This window comes from Xiphias gladius, chromosome 19, assembly GCF_016859285.1.
Source record: "Xiphias gladius isolate SHS-SW01 ecotype Sanya breed wild chromosome 19, ASM1685928v1, whole genome shotgun sequence".
NCBI lineage: Eukaryota > Metazoa > Chordata > Actinopteri > Istiophoriformes > Xiphiidae > Xiphias > Xiphias gladius.
In genome coordinates this window covers 1173804-1199459 of record NC_053418.1, presented here as the reverse complement: position 1 = coordinate 1199459, position 25656 = coordinate 1173804, and the positions used below count along the sequence as shown (strand labels likewise).

Sequence of the window (25656 nt, the reverse complement as noted above, 5' to 3'; positions counted from 1 at the left end):
TGCTCATCGGACTTTTTGGTTCAGAGTGAAACATCCCAGCCACTACTGACCATGATCCAGGATAGTAACCATCAATCACAGAGGTCAGTGCGGCAACACTTTTCCTCCTCACAAGATGTGGTTTAGAGTTTCTCTTGAAAATAAATGTAATTCTCCCACTGGTTCACCTGGGGAAGCCACTGGACAAACACTTACGCTGAGAAATAAAACGACAAGTGTTTTAACTCCAACCCACTGTTCCAGCATCCAGGTGAAAATCGAACTCCAGAAACAGAACGTGACTTTAGACAAAAGCCGGCATCCGGTCTAAGTTTTTGAAACTTTTAAAAAGAGCCGAGCTGCAGTTTGAAGGTTTTGTTTTTGTTCTGTAGGTTATGAAGCGTTGAAACTAGCGGTGCAGACTGTAGTCCGACTTCAGTTACATTAACAAGGCATCAGGCTTTAAGAACTGCTGTTAAAACTGAAATGACTCTAGAGCGAAACAAAGAAGCGAAGAGATCTGATTGTCTGTTGATAATGAAGACAATGAAGTTGAGGTCTGCAGAAAGTCCTGCTTCTACATACTGACCGACGCTGACGTGCTCAACACATGATCGGGTGTGTTCGTGTTCGTCTAGTGAAACGTGTAGTTTTGTTATTTACATCTGAGCTCTCCAGAAACTGCAGGACGTCAGGATCCTTCAGCAGGACGGGATGCTTCACTGTTCTCATCAGATACCTGGAAACAAACACGGAAATACCGGGTCAAAAGCGGCGTCTGCCTCTGACAGAACCCAAGTTCTTACGATGGCCAGTTTCCCATCCAACGACACGTTCTCCTCCTCGGTGGTTGTTGTGGGAAACTAGCTTCTCCTTTGACACAGTTGTCTGGCGTCAAGTTTAACCTTCCTCAGTATTTAAAGGTTCTTTCAGCTCAGTGAAAAAAAAAAAGCAGCCGATGGAGCCACTATTAAAGAATCCTGCTTCCAGACTAAAACAGTAGCCGACTTAAACTAAAAGCTAAAAAATTAAATCTTTCAAAACTTTTATTTTCAAATGCGGTTACAAAAAAACAAAAACAGAAGCTTCCTTTAACCCATAGTCCTGCCACTAAGATTAAAAACAGACTCATTTTTCAGGAATTTACAGAGATCATGTTTTTGACAAAAGTTAAATATATAAACTGTTTATAACCTGTCTTGTAACCGAGGGTCTTAACGACCAAAACATCCTTGAAAAAGTCAGATTAAAAACGTGTGTTTGCTGTTAACTAATAACTAATTTTCATTCATGTAAATTTTTGTCCTCATTAACCTGACACTGTGTGTGTGTGTGTGTGTGCGCATCAGTGTGGAGTTCTGCAGCTCTGAGCTCCATCAGCTGTCACTGGCTGACCTTCCTGTCAATCAAACACCATCAGTAAAGGGCAGCAGAATGTCAGCCCCACCCACCACCCCCCCACCTCACTGCTCCTCAGTATTCAAGACACACACACACACACACACACACACACACGCACGCACACATGTTTGATAATGATGTATCTAATATTTGTGGTTTAACCTTTTGGCCTGTAAAGTTCTGACCAGGTTGATCTTTACCACGACTGCGCGCACACACGCGCGCACACACACAGCAATGACACACGACTGACAGTCTGTGATTTAGTCGCCTTAATTTCTTGTTGGCTGTGTTGTCGTCATGTGGCAACAATGTGATGATTCACCGTCGTCACAAAATGAATGATCATGTTGGTAGAAGCAGGTGTAAATAATAAAAACAAGGACTGAGTTCCATTTGGCTGCATCAGTTTCAGACAAGTGAAAGTGTGTGCTGCAAAAAAAAAGGGGGAAAAAAGGCCTATTTCCACTGCTGCATCAATGGAGACTGTTATTATACAGTTTGGTCTTTTTTAGAACAGTTTTTCTATCTGAGTAATTTTCTTTCTGTTTGTAATCCTCTGTTCTAACTTTCCTTTAAATTTTTTTTTTTTTTTTTAAATGAATGAGAAACAGCACAACGAGCTCAGAATTTAAAATTCAACTTGTTCTCTGCAGATGTGACAATAAAGCTTTAAATAAGACCTTTGTGTCACGTAGAGGGGAACAAACACCAGGACAATGCTAATGTCCATTGTCTTGTGGGTTTGAATGTTTTAACAAATTTAAAAAAAAAGCAGTTGATTAGGAGGTCTCAAATGTCAGAGCGTCCTTGAATGCACCACCTGATGGAGATGTAACTGACAAAAAGTAAATAAATGGGACTGAGTGTGCCGGGTGATTATCTGCGTGCAATCTGATAGATGATTTTCACAGAAGTGGAATCAAACCAGTGACTGACTCAGAGGAAGTCGATCTCTCCGAAAACCACCTTCCAGACCAAAACGTGGCCAAATCAAACCGTGTGGCTCTTTCAATTCTCCAGAATGAGCAGCAGGAAAACAAACGCCAGCTGCGTTGTCATACCTCTCCAGCGCCGACCTCCTCTTCTCCACGAACTCGTTGGACGACTGGTCCTCCTTCCCCACCTTCACCTTGGTCATCCCTGCGGACGAGGAGACGCCCATTAACAGAACCGATTAACGAGCGGGACGAGGACGGTCCGTCTCCACTTCACTCAGACCGTATTCACTCTAACGACCCGAATGACCCTTACAGACCCCCGGACCGCAGTTCGGGATCAGTTAGGGTGGTTTCACTTACCCACAATGCTTTTCTCCGGCGCAGGGGGGACGATGTAGCCTATGTGCAGGTACTTGGAGGCCAGTTTACTGTGCAGGCCCAGGAAATCACTGAAACGCCTTTTTACTGAAAACTCGTTACGCTTAAACAGAGAGATGGAGGTCTGGGCGAGAGGCATAGACGGAAAGAAACGGACATGGAGAGAGGGAGGGAAGGGGGGGCAGAGGGAGAGAGAGAGAGAGAGAGAGAGAGAGAGAGAGAGAGGGAGGGAGAGGGAGAGAGAGAGAGGGAGGGGGAGAGAGGCATAGACGGAAAGAAACGGACATGGAGAGAGGGAGGGGGGGCAGAGGGAGAGAGAGAGAGAGGGGGAGAGAGAGAGAGGGAGGGAGAGGGGGAGAGAGAGAGGGAGGGGGAGAGGGAGGGAGAGGCATAGACGGAAAGAAACGGACATGGAGAGAGAGAGGGAGGGGGGGGCAGAGGGAGAGAGAGAGAGAGAGAGAGAGAGAGAGGGAGAGAGAGAGAGAGAGGGGAGAGGGGAGAGAGGGGAGGGAGAGAGGGAGGAGAGAGGCATAGACGGAAAGAAACGGACATGGAGAGAGAGGGAGGGGGGGCAGAGGGAGAGAGAGAGAGAGAGAGAGAGAGAGGGGAGGGAGAGGGAGAGAGAGAGAGGCATAGACGGAAAGAAACGGACATGGAGAGAGGGAGGGGGGGGAGAGAGAGAGAGAGAGAGAGAGAGAGAGGGAGAGGGAGAGGGGAGGGAGAGGGAGGGGGAGAGAGGCATAGACGGAAAGAAACGGACATGGAGAGAGAGAGAGAGGGACGGGGGGGGCAGAGGGAGGGAGAGAGAGAGAGAGAGAGAGAGGGAGAGAGGGAGAGGGAGGGGGAGGGGAGGGAGAGAGGGAGGGGGAGAGAGGCATAGACGGAAAGAAACGGACATGGAGAGAGGGAGGGGGGGGCAGAGGGAGAGAGAGAGAGAGAGAGAGGGGGGGAGGGAGGGAGAGAGGGAGGGGGAGAGAGGCATAGACGGAAAGAAACGGACATGGAGAAAGAGAGAGGGGGGGGGGAGAGAAGGAGAGAGGGAGGGACAAAATAAAAGTGAGATCACGCAGAGGACAGTTATAGAAACACAGTCTGAATGTCCACCTTCACAGCAGAGAAACTCCCATTATTTTATATTATAAAAAGTGAACAAAGGCCCAGTCTCAGTCAGTCCGGATGAAAACCAACAGGCGCGATGCAGATTTACAGATAAATACTCAACTTCAAATTAAATTCACTGATATGTTGAATGTGTTTCTTTAAAATTAAAAAAATCTCACCTTGGTCGTCACTTTGTAGGCCATGTACGCGTTCATTCCATCACCTGGAAAACACACACACACACACACACACACACACACAGAGTTGAGTCAAGGCCACCCACACAAAAGGAATGACCGTTTTCAGCTGCTATTTCGACAGGATTAATACTCTGAACCATTAAATATCTTCTACACTCAGCTCAGATACCAGACTGGATAAACTGGTTTCATGTGTTTTCTGGCAGAGGTAGTCCAGTGTGTCAACGGTTTTATTTACTGTCTCTTTGGGATCGTGTTCATATTTACATAAAAGGGACTGTCGGGGCCAGTTCAGTAATTAACAGCTCCACTGCTGCTGAATATGAAAACCAGTCAGCTCGCTTGCGATGCGGTCGACAACCCACGCACTTTGTCTCCCGATGCCGACCTCTTCGCATTTTTAGCGCCCAACACCAAAATCTAATGCACCATTAATGGGAAGAACACCGTTTCTCGTATTGCTGCTAAAAAGCGAATTCAGCTAAAATATCACCGGCCTTTCTCTGACCTCCAGTACACCTGTCGTTGCCCAAGGGATCTTTCGGGATGTCCCAGGACTACGAGGCTGCGAAATCAGTGCGTACTCACCGACTTTCTCAGGGTCAGACACTGATATGTGCATGTCGAAGGAATCGCCGCCCTCCTCCTCCTCAATCTGCGGAAAACGGGGACAAAAGGATTCTCAAAGCGAAGCAGCATGTTTTCACATTGTTTCAGGTGTCAAGACTTTTTCCAGACTTTATTCCTCCAGGGACGTTTCGGCAGCGTATGATGACATAGGATGAACAACAACAAGGTGAAATATTTATTGAAGGCGTCAGAACAAAAAAAAAAATACTTATTCTCCCCTCTCTCTTTTTATGTATATAAAGAACCTCATTGTGAATTTCCCTTCTGGGAAAATCTTATCCTATCTGATTTTACAAAAAGCAGCATTCTGACGAACTCAAAAACTCAAAACTTGAAAGTAACAACTGTCCCTCCTGGGCCACCGCGTGTGATTCACAGGAATCGTCTGCCTCTAAATTTTCTGTCCTCGGAGAGAAAAATGCGTAAAATGTTTTTGTCAGAAAAACAACGGAGTCGACCGCCTGCATGCAGAGAGACAACGAGGCAGCCAGGAGAGGAAGATGTCAACCAAGAAGAAACAAAACAAAACGACAGAATCAACTAAATCTAAAATAACCAACATGGTAAAAACCATCCAGACTCGATAACACGACACGGTGCAGCTCAAATAATAATCAAGACTTTACAATGGGACGATATCATGGCAGTTACGCAGGTGATTAATCTGGTTCCTGGCAAAAAATCTCCAAATCTAGTTGAACCTTGATTTAAATAAAACAAACCTAAGTGACACAGATTCTGAGCACAAATGTGTTTGTTCATCGTTTCATAAAACTGCCCCCCCCCCCAAAAAAAAGACCTTAAAAGGATCAAAAGGGACTAAAAGATCCCTCTCATGTGTGAGTGTGTCAGCGTGTGTGTGTGTGTGCAGTCACCTCGTCAAACGATGAGTGCGTGAACATGTCATCATGGGCGTGGCCGATGCAGGGGGTGATGACTGAGGTGGGAGGGGTGATGGGAGTGATGGCGGGGGACGGACCGTCGGACAGCAGGACGTCTCTCTCTGGACTGTCCAACGAAACCTCCTCTGTGGCCTCTACGACAACACAACCACAGACGCAGACCGAATCGGTTAGTGTGTGTGTGTGTCTGTGTGTGTGTGTGTGTGTGTGTGTCTGTGTGTGCCTTGGCGTGTTTACCTGCAAACAGGTCCTCGGGGTCGTCATCAAATAATGAATCTTGTTTGGGTCCATTTGAGTTGGTGCTGATGTCTTCAGCAGGTAGACTGGCTGGTTCTGACTGTACACACACACACACACACACACACACACACACACACACACAAAAATATGTCACTGCTTGTGTGGCAGGAAAGAGCAACCAAACAATGAGTCCATATGATGGATTATTAGTATAAAGAATTTATTATGTACAGACATTTTCAGCTCTTCTTGCGAACTTATTGTTTATGATGTGCTGACGTTGCATTTTGTGACTTGTCCTCGGTCGTTCCCGGGTTCTGTCCAAAGTTATTGCACCGAGCGTCTATAACTGATGTTTTTACTAAATGTCTCGAATACAGAGTACATCTCTAGAGGTCTGCAGTGTGGTAAGATCTATGGGAGCCACCGACTTCCCCCTTAAATATTCAACTGTGGCCGAACACCTAGAGTCACGTAAACCTTGTTTTTCCGAGTCACGTCACTTTCCCAACCCTTCATCTGAGGGCCACAGAAACTTAACTGCAGAATTTCTCCTTCACGGCAAAGTATCTCAACTTTTGGCCCGATCCAGCGGCTATAAAGAAGGACAGCAGCAGAGCAGCGGCCACATCCGTACGGTCGCTGTGTAGACTCAACACATTCCACAGAAGAAGAGAAAAAGCTCGCAGCAGTGTGTGTCACCCGTCCTGCCGAACCACGGAGCCAGCTGCTCCAAAAACTCCACAAAAGGTAAAACTGATCGATCAGCAGCAGCAGCAGCGGCAGCAGCAGCCGCCCCCGGGCGCTGATCATGAGACATCAACGGCCACAGCTCCTTCCAGAGAAACACACTGACTCACGCTTCACATCAGTGATGAGGGACGAGCTACTCCGGCAACATCTGAGGGGCTTTGGTGTAGCTGAAGCTAGCGTTAACTGAGATTCCAGTTAAAGACAGAAAAGAAACAAAACAAAAAACAGTTTCAGCAGGTTACAGCTGCTAAACTGAAACCAGCTGCCAAAAAGCACAAAGTCTGTGGGTTTCCTTCCAGTTCCATGACACAGAAAGATTGTGGTTGTGCGATTTAAGGTGCTAACTACAGCATCCGTGCCCCGGTGTTTATATGGGAAATATGGATGGCATTTGTGGATCCGCACTGATGAAGGTTGTACTGTGAAAGCTTTTGGCCAGATTTTCACACTCATGCTTAAGTACTGGAGAAACTGCAGAAAATGTACACGGTTTGTTTTGAAGGAGCTGAGCAGGCGGTTGACGTGTTTATGGCCGCTGCCACTGCAGAACATGGACAAACTCAACTGGATCCGTCTGCCTCGCATGTTCTTTCCCTTTCTCAGTGACGCACTGAGACCCGTGGGGGGTGACTTGCCTGTGGATGAGTTGCCTCAAGACACTCTCATCTCTTGCAAACACCTCTGCTAAGGTGCCATTCAGCCAGGCATCTAAGGCATTTGACCCCCAGCTGGTAGACAACAAACGGTCCATTAGAAACGCACTAAACGCCTCCTCCGTCCTCTGCTGCACATCTGCACGAGGAGTTAACAGCTATTGAATCACATGAGCAAAACTGTGTTGCAACTTTACGACACACACACACACACACACGCCTGCTCTATGGACTGCGGCGCTTTTAGCGAAACGTTTCAAGTCACAGCTTCAAAGCGCTGATTTTCAACGCTGATAAAAGGATTGCAAACGTCTGTTATGATTCACTGGATGAAATGATTGAAGCTTCCAAACATTATCTCCTTGTAAAATCTTCATTTACTACGTCTGACATTTCAGTCTCTAGCCCTCCTCAAACCTCTGCACTTCACACTTTGATGGAACCATTGGTTGAAAAACTACAAAATCCATCAGCGGTTTGAAGATCAATCGCAGATTCATCTCCTTTTCCCTTCAAACCTTAAAGCCTGGAGGAAACACTTGCTTTTTCAAGTCATTCCCATACTAAACTAGAGGCCGTGGTCACATAGCGTAGAATACAAACAAACAAACAAACACATCAGTACAATCATTCCTGCAGCTGGCGGGAATGAGGAGCAACTTGAACTACGTGAGCAGAGGTGAAACATTCATCAAGAAGGCTTCTGATGTCATTACAACACTGAGCTTAACTGGTTGTAATGGAAAATACGCTTAAAAACACAGATGGACATTTTGAACAGCACTTTGGCTGGTGCTAAAATACAACTTGAGTAAGTTCTGGCAGGTTCACTCACTCCGCAAAAAGACTTTGGTCACATGTTAAAGAGGTTTTGTATTCGATGGACGACTGTCGAGTGTAAGTCCAGTTTTGAAAGACGTTCAGATGTTTTCAGAATTGTTCGAGCATGTGTTGACCCCCCCCCGCTCACAGCTGGAGTCCGGGAAGGGAAGAGGAAGGAGGAGAAGGATGGAGAGATTTTAGCTGAGAAGACAGAAAGAGGAGAGGATGGAGGAGAGTGTGCGGAGGGAGAGAAGAGGAAATGAGTGATGATAACGATGAGCTTCCTCCCTCCTTACTCAGCAAACGCAGAGAGAGGGGTCAGAAGAAGCACACACACACACACACACACACACACACACACACACACTCACACACACACTGGTCTTTCTAAAGTTGTGAGGAAACTCGCTGACATGATACATTCCCTAACCCGAGCCTGATTCTAACAGGGACCCTAAAACAAGAAACATTTAAAAGAGCTGTTTTACACTTTAAAAATAAAAAATAAAATAAAATAAAAGTGAATAAAAAATTTAAAATAAAAACATGAAGCGCGACAGGTTTAAAAGGAAACTGTGAAGCTCTAAACCGACTTGAGAAGAAACATCCCAACAAATTGACACTTAACAGATCCAGACAGACAGAGCCCAGGTCAAACCTCTAACCCTGATCTGGATTCAACGAAAACCTGCATGTGGGACACGACGATGTTTTTAGGTATCAACCAACCACTCAGGCCAAAGTCCAGGTCAGAAGTCCAGAATTATGAACCGGTCTTGTAGGAATCAGAAGTTAGCAAATACGAAAAAGGGAAAAAAAAGCCGTACAATGTGTTAATAACCCTCTAACATCAAAACAGGTTGACACAGTTATCAGGGTCAAAATGAATGTATCATGGTACAAATAGGTTTTAGGTCCAATTAAGGACTCTATGGACGCGTTCCAGCCGTGGACCCCCCCAATCAATCCGTGAACCCACCTACACGTGAAAAGTGCGTGTACCGATCCGCCCTGCAGGCCAGCCAGCTGTGCACCTGTGAACCCACCTAACAGCCCGGAGTACACCGTGAGATCACTGCAGCAAGGTGGGAGGTTAAAGCGCTGGAGGTCTGCAAAAAACACTTTGAAGGGCAGAATGAATATACACAATCATTTCAAAGCGCTTTTACGGACCCTTGCGACACTGAAACAGACGAGCTTTACTTTATGAGGCTGTGCTGGACCCTCATAAAATCTAGTTGACAAACTCACAATAATCCTAGTATTTGACTGGATACTGAGCATGTGTAGGTTAAATACCAAACTACACAACTGTCATTGTGCTAGCAAAAAAAAAAAATGCAGGAAACGGGTGAGTGAAAAGGGAACACGGGGACATTTGCAGAGGAAATTCATGTCATGAATGAATGATGCTGAAAAAAATTTAAAAAAGTCCAAAAATGTGGACGTAAAAAAATGTCCTGGCGTTTTCAGGAGGCCCCCCACATATAAAAACCAGAATGGACAACATAATAGTGACATCTCTCAGTGCGAAAGTGCAACAGCAGCACAGACAACCTCCTCCCAAATGATCGCACGGTAGAATCAACCCCCACATGTCAACACAAACTGACCACTAGAACCTTCACGCGGGAGGTTCCACTGCAGCGCTGGTGCATTAGACGGCGTCAGTTTCAACCAGGTGTTCACAATAACCTGCCGGATGAGAGCGAATGGATATCGGAGGGTGGGAGAAGAGAATCAGCTTAGAACTAACAAGGAGGAAACAAGAGGAGTCAGACGTTATTTAACACTCCGCTTAATCCCAGTCCACCTTAAAGTGCTATGACAGAGAGTGTGTGTGTGTCTTTCTGTGGCTGTTTGGACAAATTTTAGTTTGAAGCCATCATTGTGAGGACGTTTAGGCCGATCCTCACACCTCCAAAGGGCTTTCTGAGTGTTCAGACCTGCTTTCAGGGTTCAGGTTAGAATCCGGATTGGGTCGGGGTTCGGGTCGGGGGCTAGGGAATGAACTATATCGGTGTCCTCCCAACTGTAGAGAGACCAACACAAAAGACACAAAGGTCAACGAAGAATGCTGTTGTGACACTAAAGGAAGACGATCATCACCAGGAATGAGGCTCAGAGTGCTGACATGACAAAAGAGAAAAAACAGGCCTCTGTGTGTGAGTGTGTGTGTGTGTGTGTTTCTGAGCTGTAGAAGTTACAACACAGTTGAAGCCTTTTTTTTTTTTTTTAAATTAAGAAACTGTTGTAAAGTGACAAACAGAGATAATGTGACAGACAGATGTCTCACTCCTCCTCCTTTTCTGTCTGCGGCTTGAAACTTAAAGGACCAGCTCCACAAAAATCACAGTCGGACTGTCCACTCGTTTACTTTTCCGTAGCTGCCCAATCCGCCTATTCCCGCTCAGATCATTGCTCTAACTGGGCCGGACACAAACATCTGGGTACTACCGTGGTGGATCTGAGCTTCGTTACAGGGTGGGAGAAATTAACGCTGAAGCGAAGAATCGATTAGCTGGTGGACAGAAAAGTGATCAGAAGGTGTTCCGATAACTGATTAATTGTTTCGGTCATTTTTTAAGAAAAAAAAAAAAAAATAGTGACAAAAATGAGAAGTATTTGCAGATTTCAGCTTCTCCAATGAGAACGCGGGCGTCTCAACTGAAACATTTCCACACCTTAACGTTTACACATTTTAAATTTAGGTGTTCAGCCTTTTCTGGACGTGAATGTGTAAAACAAGCATGTTGCCGCTTTACTTTGTCAATCAAAACAAACTCCGTACTTGCTCCCCAAGCAGCGAGGGCCTCACAGAACCCGGAGGTTCTTCCGCAATTTGCAAGCGACCATCGTTTTGTGAAAGTCGACAGTGCCGCCATTTGCGAGCCGCGTGTAATCGGTGCTCGCACGTCGCTTCTGCGAATCGGGCCTCTGGTGAGCTAACGCCCCCTACCGGTGAAAAGGCACCGCAGCAGACAAGAGGTTTAAAGGTGCTATATGTAGGTTTACGCTATCGCTACGTAGCCGACGTTAGCGTTAACAGGGCTCGGCATCAAACTTCATTCCTTTACTCCCCCTGAGCCGCCTCCGGCGGTGGGAAGCTACGCCAGCGTTTGCTCTCGTCTTGCCCCCTATTTCTACCACTTCCACTCTAGTTAGCATGCTAACCAGCTAGCCGCGGACCGTCTCGTCACCGTGGCCTCCAGTCTGTCCTCCGTCCAAACGTGAGAGGGTGAAGCGGCAGCTCCGCCCAGAGGGCGTATTCCCACCCCTCGTCTTTGAAAAAGGCACAACGATGGCTGGAGCTCTTGGCGGGCGACCACCAGCGGGCGCCACCGGCAGCAAGCCACGTTTGGGCGGCAGAGAAAACGTACATCCGGCACCTTCAAACTCAACTCAACCAGAGTGGTTTCAATCTTCTCACCTAACTCTCGGGGGGGGGGGCATAGAAGAAGTAGTAGTCCTTTAAATGAAGACGACCAGGCTGACCCGCGGTACGCTGGGTCCTTCCAGGGCCCCCTCGACTCCGACCGACGAGCGCCTCAGCCTTGTGCGCGGCAGACCTCGGTATTTCCAAGCAGGGAGCGTCCAGCCGCAGCCTGCTCTTCCCCAGCGGCCGTTGGCCGGAGCACAACGGCCGTGGCCCGCTGGGCTCCCTCCGCAGAGAGGAGAGCGGCCGAACTAGCGCCCTGACGTTCACGTCGGCCCAGATTTAGGGGAACCTCGCCCACGCGTCACAACAGGGGAGCCCGCTAAATGAAACACAACGGGCCCCCGCGGACTCGGTGGGACGCGACGGTGCGAGCGCCCGCTCAATCAGAATCCGACCCAGTAACGCGTCCCTGCGGGAACAACCCCCCTCGTTGAGCCTGTAATGTTCAGTTTTGTTGCAGCCGAGTGACAGAGATGATGATTCGACTCCAGGCCTTTTTTTTTCAGGTGTTCTTTAATTATTAAAACAAGTCAGTATTGCGTTGGATTATAGTTTGCCTTTGATATTCGGCCGCCTGCTGTTGTTTGGAGTCTTAAAAGAAAAAAAAAAAAACAACAACAACAAAAAAAACTTTCTAACACTGTGTGGAAACACTGTCAGGACATGATTACCTGCTGGATTGTTTTTGGCCTGTGGCGTCCACCGGTGTAGTTATGACCTAGAACCCGTAAAAACTATTAGACCAGTTAAAACTTCAAAACTTAAACCTCCGTCTTCAATTAGTTCACGTGTATCGAAGCGTTGACAAAACCAATGGAGCAACTTTAATCTGCTGATTTGGACTTTGTGTTGTTCGTTCGTTTTTTCCAGTCTGCCCTGAATGCATCACCCACACCTGTGTGACTGTCACCTGACGGCGAGCGCGCACACTTTTATTCTGCGTTTTTCATGATGCGAGCGTGGGCCTCCTCGGCTCCTGTAGCCGTCGCTTTGAAGGCCCTCGTTAGTGTTGTTACCTACAGCGTTTCAGGCGTTTTAATGGCTGTTCTGCTGAATGATGACAGTGCAAAGATGGAAAGAGAGGCTTCCACGTACACCAGACCTCATTCAAAAATTAACCGTTTTAAAGATCTTCTCCCAGCCTGCTCCCCCCCCTACGTTTTCATCTGGTGTCAGCTGGAAGCATCACGCCCTGCCTGCCGAAGCTCCCCTCGGCCTCCCTTCTTCATCTTCACCATCATCACCGCCTCCTCCTCCTTACCTCCAGTGTGGCGGCTGGCTCCGGGAACAGGTCCTCCGCGTCCTCCAGCTCCTCGAAGTCGGCGTGCTCCGGTGGAGGGTCCCTGGCTGTGTCCGCCATGTTCGCGTGGTTCCTGCGGCTGATTGTGATGGAGGCTAACCGACGCACGCACCGACGGACAGCGAGAAAACAGTCGACTGACGGGGAAAGGGGTGGAGAGGAGGAGCGGGGAGTCAGGAGGTTTTCCCAGCTCGGTCATGTGACTAACAGGAGTCCCGATGGGAACCAGAGAGGGGCAGAAAGGGAGGAGGGCTCACTCTGCCGCCGTTTTCTTGTACCGCCACTTTCCTAAACATGTTTTCTTTTTTCGATTGCAGCAATAAATACAATGGAAAATGAAACAAATTTAACATAAGCAAATTAAATCGAATTATAGTAAAATCTCCCTTCAAATAATATAAAAAATAAAATAACTTTTAATATTTTTGATTGAAGAAGTTGAGAGCAGTCTTGTAAACCATTACTTAGGAGATAAAAATGTATAATTACAAAAAATATAATTCCAGTTAAATGAATAGAAAATATGAAAAAGTAAAATCTAAAAATTTTACAAACTTTTTTTTGGCGAGTAGTCACAGATCTAGTGGGAGGGTAGCAGGAACTTCAGCTCAGCATTTTTAAATTTTATTTATTGAATAGGTCACAACAGTTAGTTAATCACTAACACGCAGCAACAAATACATAAATAAAACCAAAAATAAGTTAGTCCTGTTTGCTGAAACGACGGTGTCCCTTCTTTGGAGGATAAAACTGGGTGATGATTGTAAATCTTTAAGTGACCAACAACAGTAGCGTCTATCTTAGCTGAATAACTTTTCATCCCTGTAACTGAGGAAAATTCAGAAGTAAATTCTCCATGTCCTTTCTTCATTTTCCTAAATCTGAAACAGAATCAATATTACACTTGGTTTTAAATGCCAGTAACCCCAAATTAATAACAATAAAAATGGACATATGTTGCTTTTTAAGTTGAATAAACTAATTGATATTTATGAATACATGGTTTGGTTTTTGTGTTAACTGGTTTAGACCTGTTGTTGTGCATCCAAAAACATCTTCTGTAACCTACTTTTTTGATTATTACCGTGTCTGGTTTAAGTCGGATTCTACAGATGCTCTGTATTTTACTGTTTTTGCTGACTTTTGTCTTTTTATAGTGATTCACCCCGGTTGTTTTCAATGACGTTTTCTGAAAATGATAGACGATCTTTGAGGCGGAACCTCTGTGCCCGCGCCTGGACGGATGAAGCGTTTCGGTCGGATCCTAATCAGCGACACACCGTCATTTCCGTGTTGTTAGCTTTGCGAACAGCAGCGGCTAATGAAGTTACATTTGGATGTGGAGCGTCTCTCCGGTGCGGAGAGAGCGACCTCTGTCGTGACGACCCGGCTCTTTAGCTAACGCGCTCTGGTAACGCAACTTAGCATGACCCGACGTTCAGTTTAATTTCTGTAGCTCTGTTAGCGGGTTAACTGTGAGCATGGCTTCGGGAGAAGAGGAGCACGAAGTCCAGCTTCTGCCACGGGAGGAGCTGGTGGAGGAGGAGGAACGGGAGGTGGAGGAGGAGCTGGAGTTAGCCAATATGACAGCGGAAGGTAACCTCAGAATCAGCTTTGTCGTCAGTTTATTAGCAACACCTGGTTAAAACAGGGGTCTCTCCTGGTAGAGACCCCTCCCATCAGGATGGAAGTGCTTCATGGCAGGATGTAGGTGATCACTCAGAACAACTTTGGATTGGTTTGCAGTGACCCTTTCCTCTAAGGGTCAAGTGGACCCAAACCATAGCCCCCCCACAGCATAACAGAGCCCCCGGATCCCCTGACTGTAGGGGTCCAGCATTCAGGCCTGTACCGTTCTCTTGGTTTCCGCCACACACGCACTCGCCCACTTGTCGAGAACATGGTGAAGGTTGACTCATGGGACCATATCACTCTTTTTTCCACATCTCTGTGGTTTCTGCACCACTTGAACTCTCAGATGTGCATTCATCTTTGTACTGAGGGCTTCATGCAACCCTGCTATATTATCCCTCTCTGTGTAATTATTGGGCGACTGTTGTTGCTGACGCAGTCTGATCGAGTCCTGCGTCGACATTCCCAGTCCCCTGATGAAGAGCTGCTCCTCTGCTCCTCCGATCTCGTCACGATCATCCAACGTGCGCCGACGACCACAGGTTCCGACCCCGTTCACCGACGTCTTTCCCGCAGATCCTGTCGAAACATGAGCCAGTTGATCCGTCTTTGGGACCGAGGCTCCTGCCACCTGTGCCCCAGCCATGAACCCTCTTTCAAAGTCACCTAGATCTTTTCCTCTTCCCGTCTTGATACCAAATCAGAATCACGTGGATCACAGAGCATGATGGGATGGTAATTGTACCAGGCAGTGCACCTGTGTGGAAGCCTCGGCATTCATTATGTTGATGCAGATTAAACATAATAGAATGAAAAGCAGCAAATGTCTTATTCATTTGAGAACCTTTGGTTTTGCTTAAAAAATGACCTGAACATTAACCGTCTCTTAAAATAGGTTCTGACTTACTTTATGTCGATTTGACTAATCGACTAATCGATTTGACGCTTGAGTCTAAAAAAATTCCTTTCTGGGAGAAAATCCACGACAGATTAGGCAACTAAACACGGATGATCTCACCGAACACTAACTTTTTGATGCATCCCGTTCTTGTCTTTGAATACTACAATACCCACGAGCTCCAGCAGCTTCCTGTGGAGAAACGCTCAGCCAGAGTCTTTTCCTATTAAGTCTCTGTTCTTGTTTACGCTTTCTGTTTTCTCCTCGTTTCCCTTCCCAGACCTGTCCGTTCAGACCGACTGCACGACCAAAGACTCGGGCGTCAACACGGAGCCGGACTGGGAGAGTCGGGTCTTGGCCATGTTGGAGTACAGCTCCAGCCTGTCGGAGCAGTACGGCCGTCTGATGAAGAAGCAGGACGAGGAGGAGGTGGCACACAAAAAACACAAACAACAACTGCAGAAGAAGAAGGAGGAGGCCACCTGCCAGCACCAGGTGAGACTGACACACACACAGTTTAACAGGCACTCTGGGAAGCTTGAGACCACTTGTGGCACCGTGGTCAAAAACAAGACGCTGTACGAGAAGTGTGTGTTGTACCATCAGACCTTGACTGTGTTTTCAGGCTCTTCTGGACAAACTGGAGTCTCTGCGAGTTAAACTACAGCTGAACAACTCCAAGGCCGCCAGGAAGAACTTCTTAGCCAAAAAACAAGAAATGACCTCAGAGAAGAACAGAGCAGAGGAGGAGAGGAACAGGTGAAAACGCCACCCCGGAATTTCAGTAATAGATCTAATGATTAATCAAAGAATCAGGAAAAAATATGGACTAATTCTAACAATCTAACAATGAAGAATGTTTTCATTTAGTGCCTGTGTCACTGCTGAAGTACTGCAGTTGTAGTTTTATTAAGTTAACGAGAAGTGCTCATCTCTTCCCTACACTCTTCCTCTTCTTTGCTCCATCGATCAGGCTGGCCAAGGAGCTGGAGGAGAGCCAGAGGAAGCTGACGGCGCTCACAGAGGAGCAGAGCGAGGAGCAGCGGAGGTGGCAGGAGGAGCTGGAGGAGCTGAGGCAGGAGATGGAGCGAGCGAGGAAGGAGGCGCAGGAGGCCGAGCTGCTGGCCTCGCAGGAAGAGAGAGCCGCCGTGGAAAAGCAGAGGGACGTCGCCATGACTCGCATCGCGGCCTGGCTGAGAGAGGTAACCACATCAGAACATTTATCTTTGAGATAAATGTTCAGTGACTGTACATATGAGCTTTCGTGTAAAAATGAGTAAACGGATAAATCAAATTCATGTTACGAGAAGCCGAGAGTCGACAGGAGTAACTCTCCAGAAAGACCGGACATGGAGCACGAAGCTCTGCAGCCGCTCTGACACCGATCGTGTCTTCGCCTGTCCTAGGTGGGACAGTACCTGAACGTTTTCCGGGTGGAGTTCCCTCAGCAGTACCCTCACGAGAGGCTGAAGTGGGAGAAGAAGGAAGGTCTGGTCCGGAGGAACCAGGCTGAGCTCCAGAGCCGCTTCCAGGAGGTTCTGCAGCAGCTCCAGCAGGGTAAAGATTTAGAGTCCCTCCCCAGGATCAATGTGCCGTCTCTGCCGCAGGTCCCCATGGTAAGAGATTTGAATGTGATCAGGTTAGAACAAAGATACGATGTGTGTTAAAGTTTAACTCCTGCTCCCCATCCGCCAGCTGTGTGTCATTTACGCTCTACTACTAACGAACTGCTGCTATTAGCGCCATGAAGGACATCATGCGGTCAGATGGACCGTTTCCGTTTCCGTTTACTTATTAGTCTGCAAAAGGACGCAGTCCCCGCTCTATGTCTCTAAACATCACAATGACGTAAAGTGTTGTTCATTTAACTACAACAAAAAATCACGTTTGGCTGAGAATAGATGGCACAGACACTGGCATGCACAGAGCATATTTACCCGGCAACAGCCACGAGTCTCACGTGGTGGTTTGGTCGACTCCAGGATTTCGTGGAGGTTCGGACCGAAAACAGCCCTGCGTCAAAACAAGAGTAACAGGTCCTTGAATTTGAAGGTTTATCGGACGGCAGAACACCACACAGTGGTTTACTCTCTCGTCACGACGTTTGCAAGGTAAACAGTAGAAAAAGGCGTGTTCGCGTCAGTAGTGCTCCACGAATGTGCACCAGATTTCTGCCAGATGACGGCACGGTGAGGTGGGATTGTTCGGTCGACTTCCCCTCTCCAAACCCAGGATATTACCCTGTTAACAAAGGCAAATCGAGATCTCGGATCAGCTTGCCGACTTCCTTTTTCAGCCCGTCCCTCACTTGGATCCAAACGTGAAATTCACTGCGACACGGTCAGAGCACGCGGCCGCCTGAAGCCATGGCAGCGCCACGGGCTGCGGCAGGTGCACATACGGTGAAGTGATTCCCGCAGTTTACGGGACAGTGGTGACTCACGGCAGCACGTGTTGAATTAACTTGATTTCTGTAATTCAGACGTGTTGCACATCGTGTAAAACCAACAATCTGAACTAAATGAACTCATTCGACATATCGCCCAGCCCCGGCCCCAGCCGAGTAAATTTGCCAGCTGTGCTCGTAGCAGCAAGATTGTTGCAAAAATCATTTTAAACCTTTTGCAGCTCGCTAAGACATTTTTAATGTGACTGTTTGTCATAGCTTCAAGGATAGTTGGGGTATTTTTGAACCCGAGCCCTATTTTCCCATCTTTTTGGGTCTAAATGATTAATATGGACAAAAATGTTTTAAATCAGCCTAATATTGAGCAAGAACGCAAAATGGCCGCAATGTAACCAAAAACCATTAGTCCACGTGGAAGCACGTCCACCAAAAGTGTTTGTTTTTGCCACTGACCGGCTCGGATTGTTGCTATAAGTCTCGCTTGTGTCTAACGTGCAGCAGAAGTCTCTCGCTCTGAACTCTCACGGGAGCTGAGTTGTTGCGGGAAGACATCAGTGAGGCGGAGTAACGTTACAGAGTTGGAGTTCAGAAAAGCATAGCTCAGTGTTACCTTTCTTAACTTTAGCTTTCGTAGACTGGCTTAGGGGGAGGAGGACACGCTGAAGTTGTGGCCGGTTGTGCCACAGATGCATGAAAACGCTCCTGTCCGTGCGCTGCTCGTCGCAGACCATCGTGTTCGCAGTGACCATTTTGTTTCGGGGTGACTGAAATCCTACACCAAAGCACACTTAAAATAACAATCTGAGCCCTTCAGTGGCAGAAACCAGCACGTTTCTTAAAACTTGGACGCTGCTCGGGGAACTGAAAAACATTCACGAGGCCGCGTCACCTGAGGTGTCTTCAGTAACGGCTCCGCTTCTCTGCTCCCACAGGCTGACCTGAGATTCAGTCAGGTGATGCAGTCACTGGTTCAACCGCAGTTCGTGCCCCGACCCCTCCCTGCACAGAGACACCCATACTATTACCAGGAACAGTACCAGCCCCCGCGCCGCCCCCAGTACCGTCAGCGCTACCCCCACCCACGACCCCACCCGCCGCCCGAACACTACTTCCAGCCCCCACCACCACCGCCACCGCAGTACCAGCCTCCACACCAGTTCCAACCTCTCCAACCGCCCCAGCCTCAGTTCCAGCCCCACATCCGGGCACCAGTGAGGGTGACTCCCCCTCCCAGTCTCTCTCCGTCCCCTCCTGTTCAGCCCATCCACCCTGTCGTTCCTTCCCCACCTCCCCCCAGTGCTGCGGCTGCTGCTGCTGCTGCCGCCGCCGCCACCTCCGCCCCGGCCGGCAAACTAGACAAAGTCCTGGAGAAGCTCGGGACTCGGTTCCCACAATGCAACAGGGCTCAGCTGACGTCGCTGCTCCAGCAGGTGAAGAGCTCCCGCGGCACCTTAGCTGGCATGTCCATGGAGGAGGTCATCGATCAGGTCGGCCTCAAGCTGGCACAGAACGAGAGGTTGGCCCTGGGGCCCATCGGCCGGCCCATGCCCCCAGGCCCTATCCAGAGACCGACCCCTTCCCCGCAGAGACGCGGGGCAGCAGCAACAGCGGCAGCAGCACCAGGTGGAGGTCCGGGTGTCGGGGCCCGTAAACTCTGCCTGATGTGCCAGAACCCCGTGGATCCAGAAAGCCGCCACCCGCTGAGCTGCTCCCACACCATCCACAAAGACTGCATCCGAATGTGGCTGCAGTCCAGCAAGAACAACTCCTGTCCCTTCTGCCTGGGGAAGTGAAGGAGAAAACCAGGTGGTGAGACCTCAGCCGGGACTCCAATCAGCTGTTGGATCTCTGGATGTACATCTGTTCAGTTCTCCATCAGCCGCTTGTGTAAAAACTGAGCCAGAAGTGTGTTTTCAGCAGATGTGCAACCAGCAATAAGGGTCTTTGAAGAAAAGTAAGCTAGTGAAATCTGTAGGCCTCTGGATAAACGGGTGCACTTGCTGTATGATTTACCATGTTACAGCATCAGAGAGCATGCTAGCAGCACGCTAATGTTAGCCCGGCAACACGCTAATTAGTGCTGGGCATCTTTTGGAGTTCTTTGGGACCAGTATTGCCAAGGCAACACCTTCGCCACCGGCACTGGTGCTGATGCCACTTCAGTTTTATTATAGAAACATGATGTTTTACTATCACAGTGTCAATCATCTGTAAATCTCTCTGAACTGCACTAAGCTTTACGGAAGGAGCCAAATAAAGAAAGTTTGATTGATAAAATTGTCATGGTTTAGATTACAAAGTATATGATCAAGGAATAAATAAAAAGTAAAGTGTTTGGATAGTAATAAAATAGAACTGGATTTTATGGGTCCTGTATTTTTCAGCTGATTTCAAGGAAACATTCCTCACAATCTCCCAAGTATTAGCTGGTATTTAGCTGATTATTACAGACTTTGGTACTAATCGTAAGAAATGATGTCGTAGTTAAGTGAGAAATAGTTCATAAACAGGCGTCAGTGTCACTTTCCTGAAAAGAAGAACAAAAATCCTTAATTGTTAATTAGACAGAAAATGTTCCGCATGAATCCTCGTCACTTTGAAACACAAAACTAAGGAATTTCCGCTGCAGCTGAAAACCAACATCCATTAAGTTAATATTTACCGATCAAGCGGATCTATAATGTGTGGCAGCTCAAAGTCATGAAGAATTGAAATTAGGAAGATTTATATCTTCACTGACCTGCCACATCACTTACTAATTGTTTTTTGTTTTTTTCTTTAAAAGTCAAATATATTGCACAGGTACTGAATGACTGTAGGAACCAACACTTTCTCAGTTTCCGTTAAAATTGTTTCTGACTTTCTTGGAAATATCCTAATAATTAACCGCCAAATACCAGCTCATTTTTGGGGAAATTGTGAGGAAAGTTTCCAGGAAATTAGCAGGAAAATCCGGACCCATGAAATGAAGCGTTACCCTCCCAATAACTGAACCGACATGGTGGAGCAGACTGAACTGAATTGTGGGACACACTTAGCTCTGAATACCACGTAAGACTGATATTGATCTTCTCATCTCATTCTTGAAAAAAAAAAAAAAAAGGAAATTTTTAATTTAACGTGAAACTTAAAGATTTGAGGTTGTATTAATGGTAAACATCAGAAAATAGGAGGCTTCTTACTAAAAGATCAAACCAGAAATGACAAATAAAGGCATCTCTCTAATAATAAGACTCCCTGAAATATTGACCTAGTTTTCTCTTCTGATGAGCTACATTGAAGCTGTGCCTGCCCACTACTGCACTTACAGAATACACCCTTCACTATAAACACACACACACACACACACAAATGCTCAGACGGAGATGTCAGCTCATAAACACTCCAACCAACAATCTATTGCCTTTTAAAGATTCCCCTCCAAGACAAACACACACTCTCTCACACTCTCTCTCTCTCTCCCCGTGGACAAACCAGTCAGCCTTAATGGGAGCGCTGGGCGGTCGATGGGCGAGGTTAAAGGAGCCGTCGCTTCCCAATAAATATCAAAACACACACACTGCAGAAAATGTATCCATCTGCGGTTATGTGTGTGTGTTTGTGTGTGTGTGTATTTGCGGGCTGCTTCCTGTTTACTACTGAACGTCCGACAAACTCTCTCCCTCCCTCCCTCTCTCTCTCTCTCTACCTCGGTTTAAAGGTTAGTGTCTCCGCCAGCTTTTAGAGGCAGCATTGCCAATAAAAAGTGCTCGTCTCCCGGCAAAGCTGCCGTAATGAATGAAGAGCGCCGCAGAAAATGAAATTCAAGACACTGCTGAGGGTGGAGAGGTCGTTGGAGGAGTGAGAGACTCTGGGAGGATCCGCAGGAGGATTCAGTCCTGAGAGAAAGGGGGGGGGAGACAACAAATTCTCCTACAGAGACCGGAGGAACCATGGTTAACGATAACTGATAAAGAAGAGAACGGTAAATTATTACATTTGGAGTTCTGCTAACTGAACTGGACACGATTAATCCAAACAAAGTTTAGGGTTTTGGGCCATTTTGTGGCGTAAAGCTGGGGGTGGGCTGGATTCAGCGAACAGTCAGTAAAGGATAAATAAAGCAAAGATAAAGCCTCTTGTCTCAGGTCGGGTCTGGGTCTCAAATTTGGCAGCACCAGATGGGTTTCGTTGGGTCGCGTCTTAAAGGTGCAGGTGAAAACTGGGCAGTTTCCCTAAATGGGTGGGTGAAAATTGATTTGGGTGGACTGTGGTAATTTGAGCTACTTTTTATGCCATTGTTCAGCTTCAGGTTCAGGTTCAGGTTCAGGTTCTAGGCTCTGACTGGGCTACTTTTTGTCCGTCAAATCTAGCGACAATGAAGCCGGGTTTGAATCTCACTTTTCAGGCCCCATGCAGAACTCTGCTGAAATTACTGAAAACACCGGTTTCGAGGCAAAAATTCAGCAGATGTTGTGCCGCGTCAAAGCCTGTTGACCTGAAACCATCAACAAACAGAAATGATGAAAAACGGTTTCGGTTCCTTAATAAATAAATAAATATAAATAAAAATATATCTTCTTCTCTCATCTCTCTTTTTTAACATCTTTTTTTTTTTTTTCTTTTTCTGGCACAAAACACGGTTTCTGCCGGGGGGGTGGTGGTGGTGTGGGTCTTACCACCAAGCCCAGCAGCCGCCCTGTCCTGTTTGACAAGAAGAGAGAGAATCCGTCCTCTGAGCAGAGCTGCTGCTTCATCCATTCTGTCGGACTGAGGACAGACCGGACGCTGTAGTGACTCGCTATCGCAAAGTGACGAGATGGCCCGGGGCTAGCTGGTTAGCATGCTAACTTCAGTAGAAGAAAAGAGGCGGTACAAATAGAGGCAAAGCGAGAGTAAACACTGGCGTAGCTTTCCACCGCTGGAGACGGCTGCTGGCGGGTAAAGGAATCAAGTTTGATGCTGATCTTGCAACGTTTCTTCTAGAATGGTACATAACAGCTGTAGATGCTAGCGTTGGCTGTGTAGCGGTAGCAAAAAACATACATATAGCACCTTTAAAGATACTGTTTTTTTTTTTTTTAAACATATACCTATGTTTTATTTCACGTTTTATGGCATTTCATCGTTTGTCTGGAACCTTCGATCGGGCTAAAGAGCTTAGATCAGACTCAGAATCAGAAAAACCTTATTGAGCCCCACAGGGAAAATCGCTTACTTTTATGAAATCCCTGGTAAGCCCTATGAGCTGATACGACGACTGACTGAAGACTGAGTGTTAACTGGAGTAGTGACACTGGTTAAAAAAAAAAAAATGAAATTAAGGACATTTAACAACAAATAAATTCCTTTTTTAAACACTATAACCTAAATGATCTAATGTGTAATCGGGTAATTTGCAGTCGCAGCTCCGGAGGCTCCTGTTAAAGATGGTCTGTATCGGTTTAAAACGACTTTAATCTCCTCTGCAGGCTCACTGTAGTTGTTTTTTTTTTTTTTCATTTTGGCTGGTGTTATAGATCCGACAGGGAGCATCTCCAGGGTTCAGGGGTATTAGCGATGGTCTGCTGTGTCTCCAGTGGATCCTGTGACAGCTCTAATGTCGGTGTGATTTACAGACCGCTGGACAAACAAGCATCATTACCGCAGCCTGTGAACACGGGCACCGACCGACCGCTCCCAAAGTGGGGTTCGGGGACCCTCAGGGGCCCTTAAGAGGCTCCCAGGGGACCCCTCAGCGAAATGAGAGAGTTTTATTTGACTATTATTTCGTTCAGGAGGTGGTAACAGACTGAGTGCGAATGAGCGATCAGAGGTTTGAGTCTCTGCTGTCGTCTACTCTGACAGATAAAATCCGCCCCACATTTTACGACATGAGGATCCGTGCTGTGATCCGTGGTGTCCATTTAAAGGAAAAGTCCACCATAAAAAAAACAACCAGGCAGCTGAAAAAAAGTCAATTTTTCGCAAGAAAATTTCACTCTTATCAAGTCTTATTTTCTTAAAACAGGTGAAAATATTTTCCAGGTACAGTAACATTATTTCAACCTATTTTATTTTTTAGGTAAAGTTTTATTTTTCTAGATCCCAGTGCGGTGAGCCTGCATGTTTGTGATACCTGAGCTTTATTCCTTTCACAAAACAGGACACATTTAAAATGTAAAGGCTATCTGGGACGTCGACAGTAAACATCAGGTTCGAGGTTTTGGGACCCCTTGTGACCCAGATTTTAGCTCTGCCACTAGCTGCATGGCGTCTACGGAAGACCGCCGCTAGCATGCCGATGTTAGCATTTGGCTCAAAGCACCACTGTGCCAAATGTACAATCTCATAGGGCCCCTAGCATGACCGTAGCCGGAGAGCTGATTTCTTACCTTCTTAAAAAAGGTGTCATTTAGGCTAAAATATTAAAAGTAAATGTGCAGCAATGTTGATTTACAGCTTGTGCACCGTCCCCGTCAAATGAACCAAAAACTAAAATAACAGATAAATGGAGCAGTCGTACGAAAAAGGCGAAGTAATTTAACGATTGAGGTGGATGGAGGATGTGCTTTCATTTGTTTCCTGACACTTTTATACCGTACCGCATTGATGTGGAGGCGACTCCTGTCTCGTTAACAAGTGAAACTGCAAACGTGTAACGTCCCAGATTAATCTTGAAGATTAAACACAGATTACTCTTCATTGCTGCTACATTTTGGCGTTAACACTAGTCTGACCTTCACTGAATCGGATAACAACAACGCCAGTATCAGGATGCAGTGGCGATGAAAACACATCTGATGGTTCCCGTGTGTCGTCTGATGTTGCTGTGACATCTCAGCTCCTGCCTCTTCAGAGAAACGAAACGTTTAACATGTGTAATGCCCGCGTTAAAACCCTCCAACATGTGAAGGAGATGTTCTCTCTCTCTCTCCGCGGTTATTTCGGTGATGAGGAGAGAAAAGCAGCCGTTCATCAAAGAACAGTCTCTGCCGAAAACCTCTTGCCTCCTCACAGGCAACTCTGAAGCAATTGGGGGGAAAAAAATCAATCATCTCTTTGAGTGTAACACTTGTGTATTTCTGACATTTTACAGAACATCGTCAACGATCGGCCTCGCCTCCGGGGTCACAAACTGTTTCTGCGCTCACAAGGAAACTGGGCCCTCTGTCAATTACAGAGGCAGGAAAATTAAAATAAGACACCAGTTTACTGCAGGTTATTCACGATGTGCGCTCTCGGTGAGTCCGTCCTCCGGGGACAAACAGTCTGAAGGCCGGACAAACACTTTAACGAGGTGCTGCTGTTTTCATGCCCAGAATCAACTAAATCGACTACGTGACAGAGGAGCTAAATGCCAAGCGGCTGCTAAAGAGCAAAACCGCCGCTTCTCCTGGAGGTCCGCTTGTTTCTGCAGCAGCAGGCTTACGAACGCTAATGCTGCCCCCCGCTGACCCGGCAGGGCAACTACAGGCCCAGCAGCAGAGACCAACTTTAAGAGACGCCTCAAAGCGACTCAGTGAACATGATGAAACACTCGACCGACATGCAGTTATTGTCATCACTGCATGAAAATGAATACACATTGACTGTGCTGAAGCAAAAATGTGTGTAGGGAAATGACTGACGAGCAGCAAAAAGGGAATCAAATAAGGAAAATGGGGATTCGGGTAAGATTACAGAGGAGGAAGGTTGCATTAAACGTAAGACGTTTCCGGAGGCCACTCGGTAGAAATGTATGAATGAAAAGATGAAATCCGTATGTTTTATAAAAAACTAAAAATACGTAAACTACAAAATGTAGGCGAAATATATGACACAAGCAACGTGAAAAGTTTTACGCTCTTGACTCCAGGCTGAAAAAAAAAAAAAACACCATAGGACTCTTTAAATGCCAAACAGGAGCAATTCATTATATTTTATACCCAAACTGGAAATGTAATATACTGCATATTGTACTGGATTTAATGTGTGTTACGTTCTGTATAAATGTATCTAGGTATCGGATGAACGTATAAC

At 46.8% G+C, this 25656-nt stretch overlaps 2 protein-coding genes across 7 annotated transcripts in view; one reads left to right on the top strand and one right to left on the bottom strand.

The window, feature by feature from the left end:
- The window catches only part of snx2 (sorting nexin 2), a 28135-nt gene extending 15234 nt beyond the window's left edge, over positions 1-12901 (bottom strand). The window contains exons 1-8 of the mRNA XM_040156202.1: positions 12701-12901; positions 5770-5869; positions 5506-5666; positions 4589-4655; positions 3980-4023; positions 2682-2823; positions 2445-2523; positions 643-718 (exon numbers count right to left, since the gene is read on the bottom strand). Of these exons, the coding sequence (XP_040012136.1) occupies positions 643-718; positions 2445-2523; positions 2682-2823; positions 3980-4023; positions 4589-4655; positions 5506-5666; positions 5770-5869; positions 12701-12799 (768 nt within the window). The 5' untranslated portion in view covers positions 12800-12901. The remainder of the gene's footprint in view (positions 1-642; positions 719-2444; positions 2524-2681; positions 2824-3979; positions 4024-4588; positions 4656-5505; positions 5667-5769; positions 5870-12700) is intronic.
- Positions 11509-20884, top strand: rnf214 (ring finger protein 214). 6 transcript variants are annotated; one of them, XM_040156201.1, is made up of 6 exons: positions 11509-11945; positions 15550-15764; positions 15895-16028; positions 16243-16471; positions 16676-16885; positions 18609-20884. In XM_040156201.1, exons 2-6 carry the CDS (start codon positions 15630-15632, stop codon positions 19467-19469), a joined length of 1569 nt encoding a protein of 522 aa, XP_040012135.1. In that variant the 5' UTR covers positions 11509-11945; positions 15550-15629; the 3' UTR covers positions 19470-20884. The 6 variants fall into 6 exon arrangements, with proteins under 6 accessions (XP_040012135.1, XP_040012131.1, XP_040012132.1 ...); XM_040156197.1 differs by lacking the exon at positions 11509-11945 and adding an exon at positions 14008-14335; XM_040156198.1 differs by lacking the exon at positions 11509-11945 and adding an exon at positions 14343-14446.
- Positions 20885-25656: the final 4772 nt, after the last annotated feature.

Bases quoted from the DNA above. Each gene is read 5' to 3' on its own strand.
- rnf214 (XM_040156196.1), top strand. From the start codon at position 14,640: ATGGTGAAGGTTGACTCATGGGACCATATCACTCTTTTTTCCACATCT. The intron at 14,914-15,549 runs GTTCCGACCCCG...TTCCCTTCCCAG, and splicing joins ACGTGCGCCGACGACCACAG to ACCTGTCCGTTCAGACCGAC. The intron at 16,886-18,608 runs GTAAGAGATTTG...CTGCTCCCACAG, and splicing joins CTCTGCCGCAGGTCCCCATG to GCTGACCTGAGATTCAGTCA.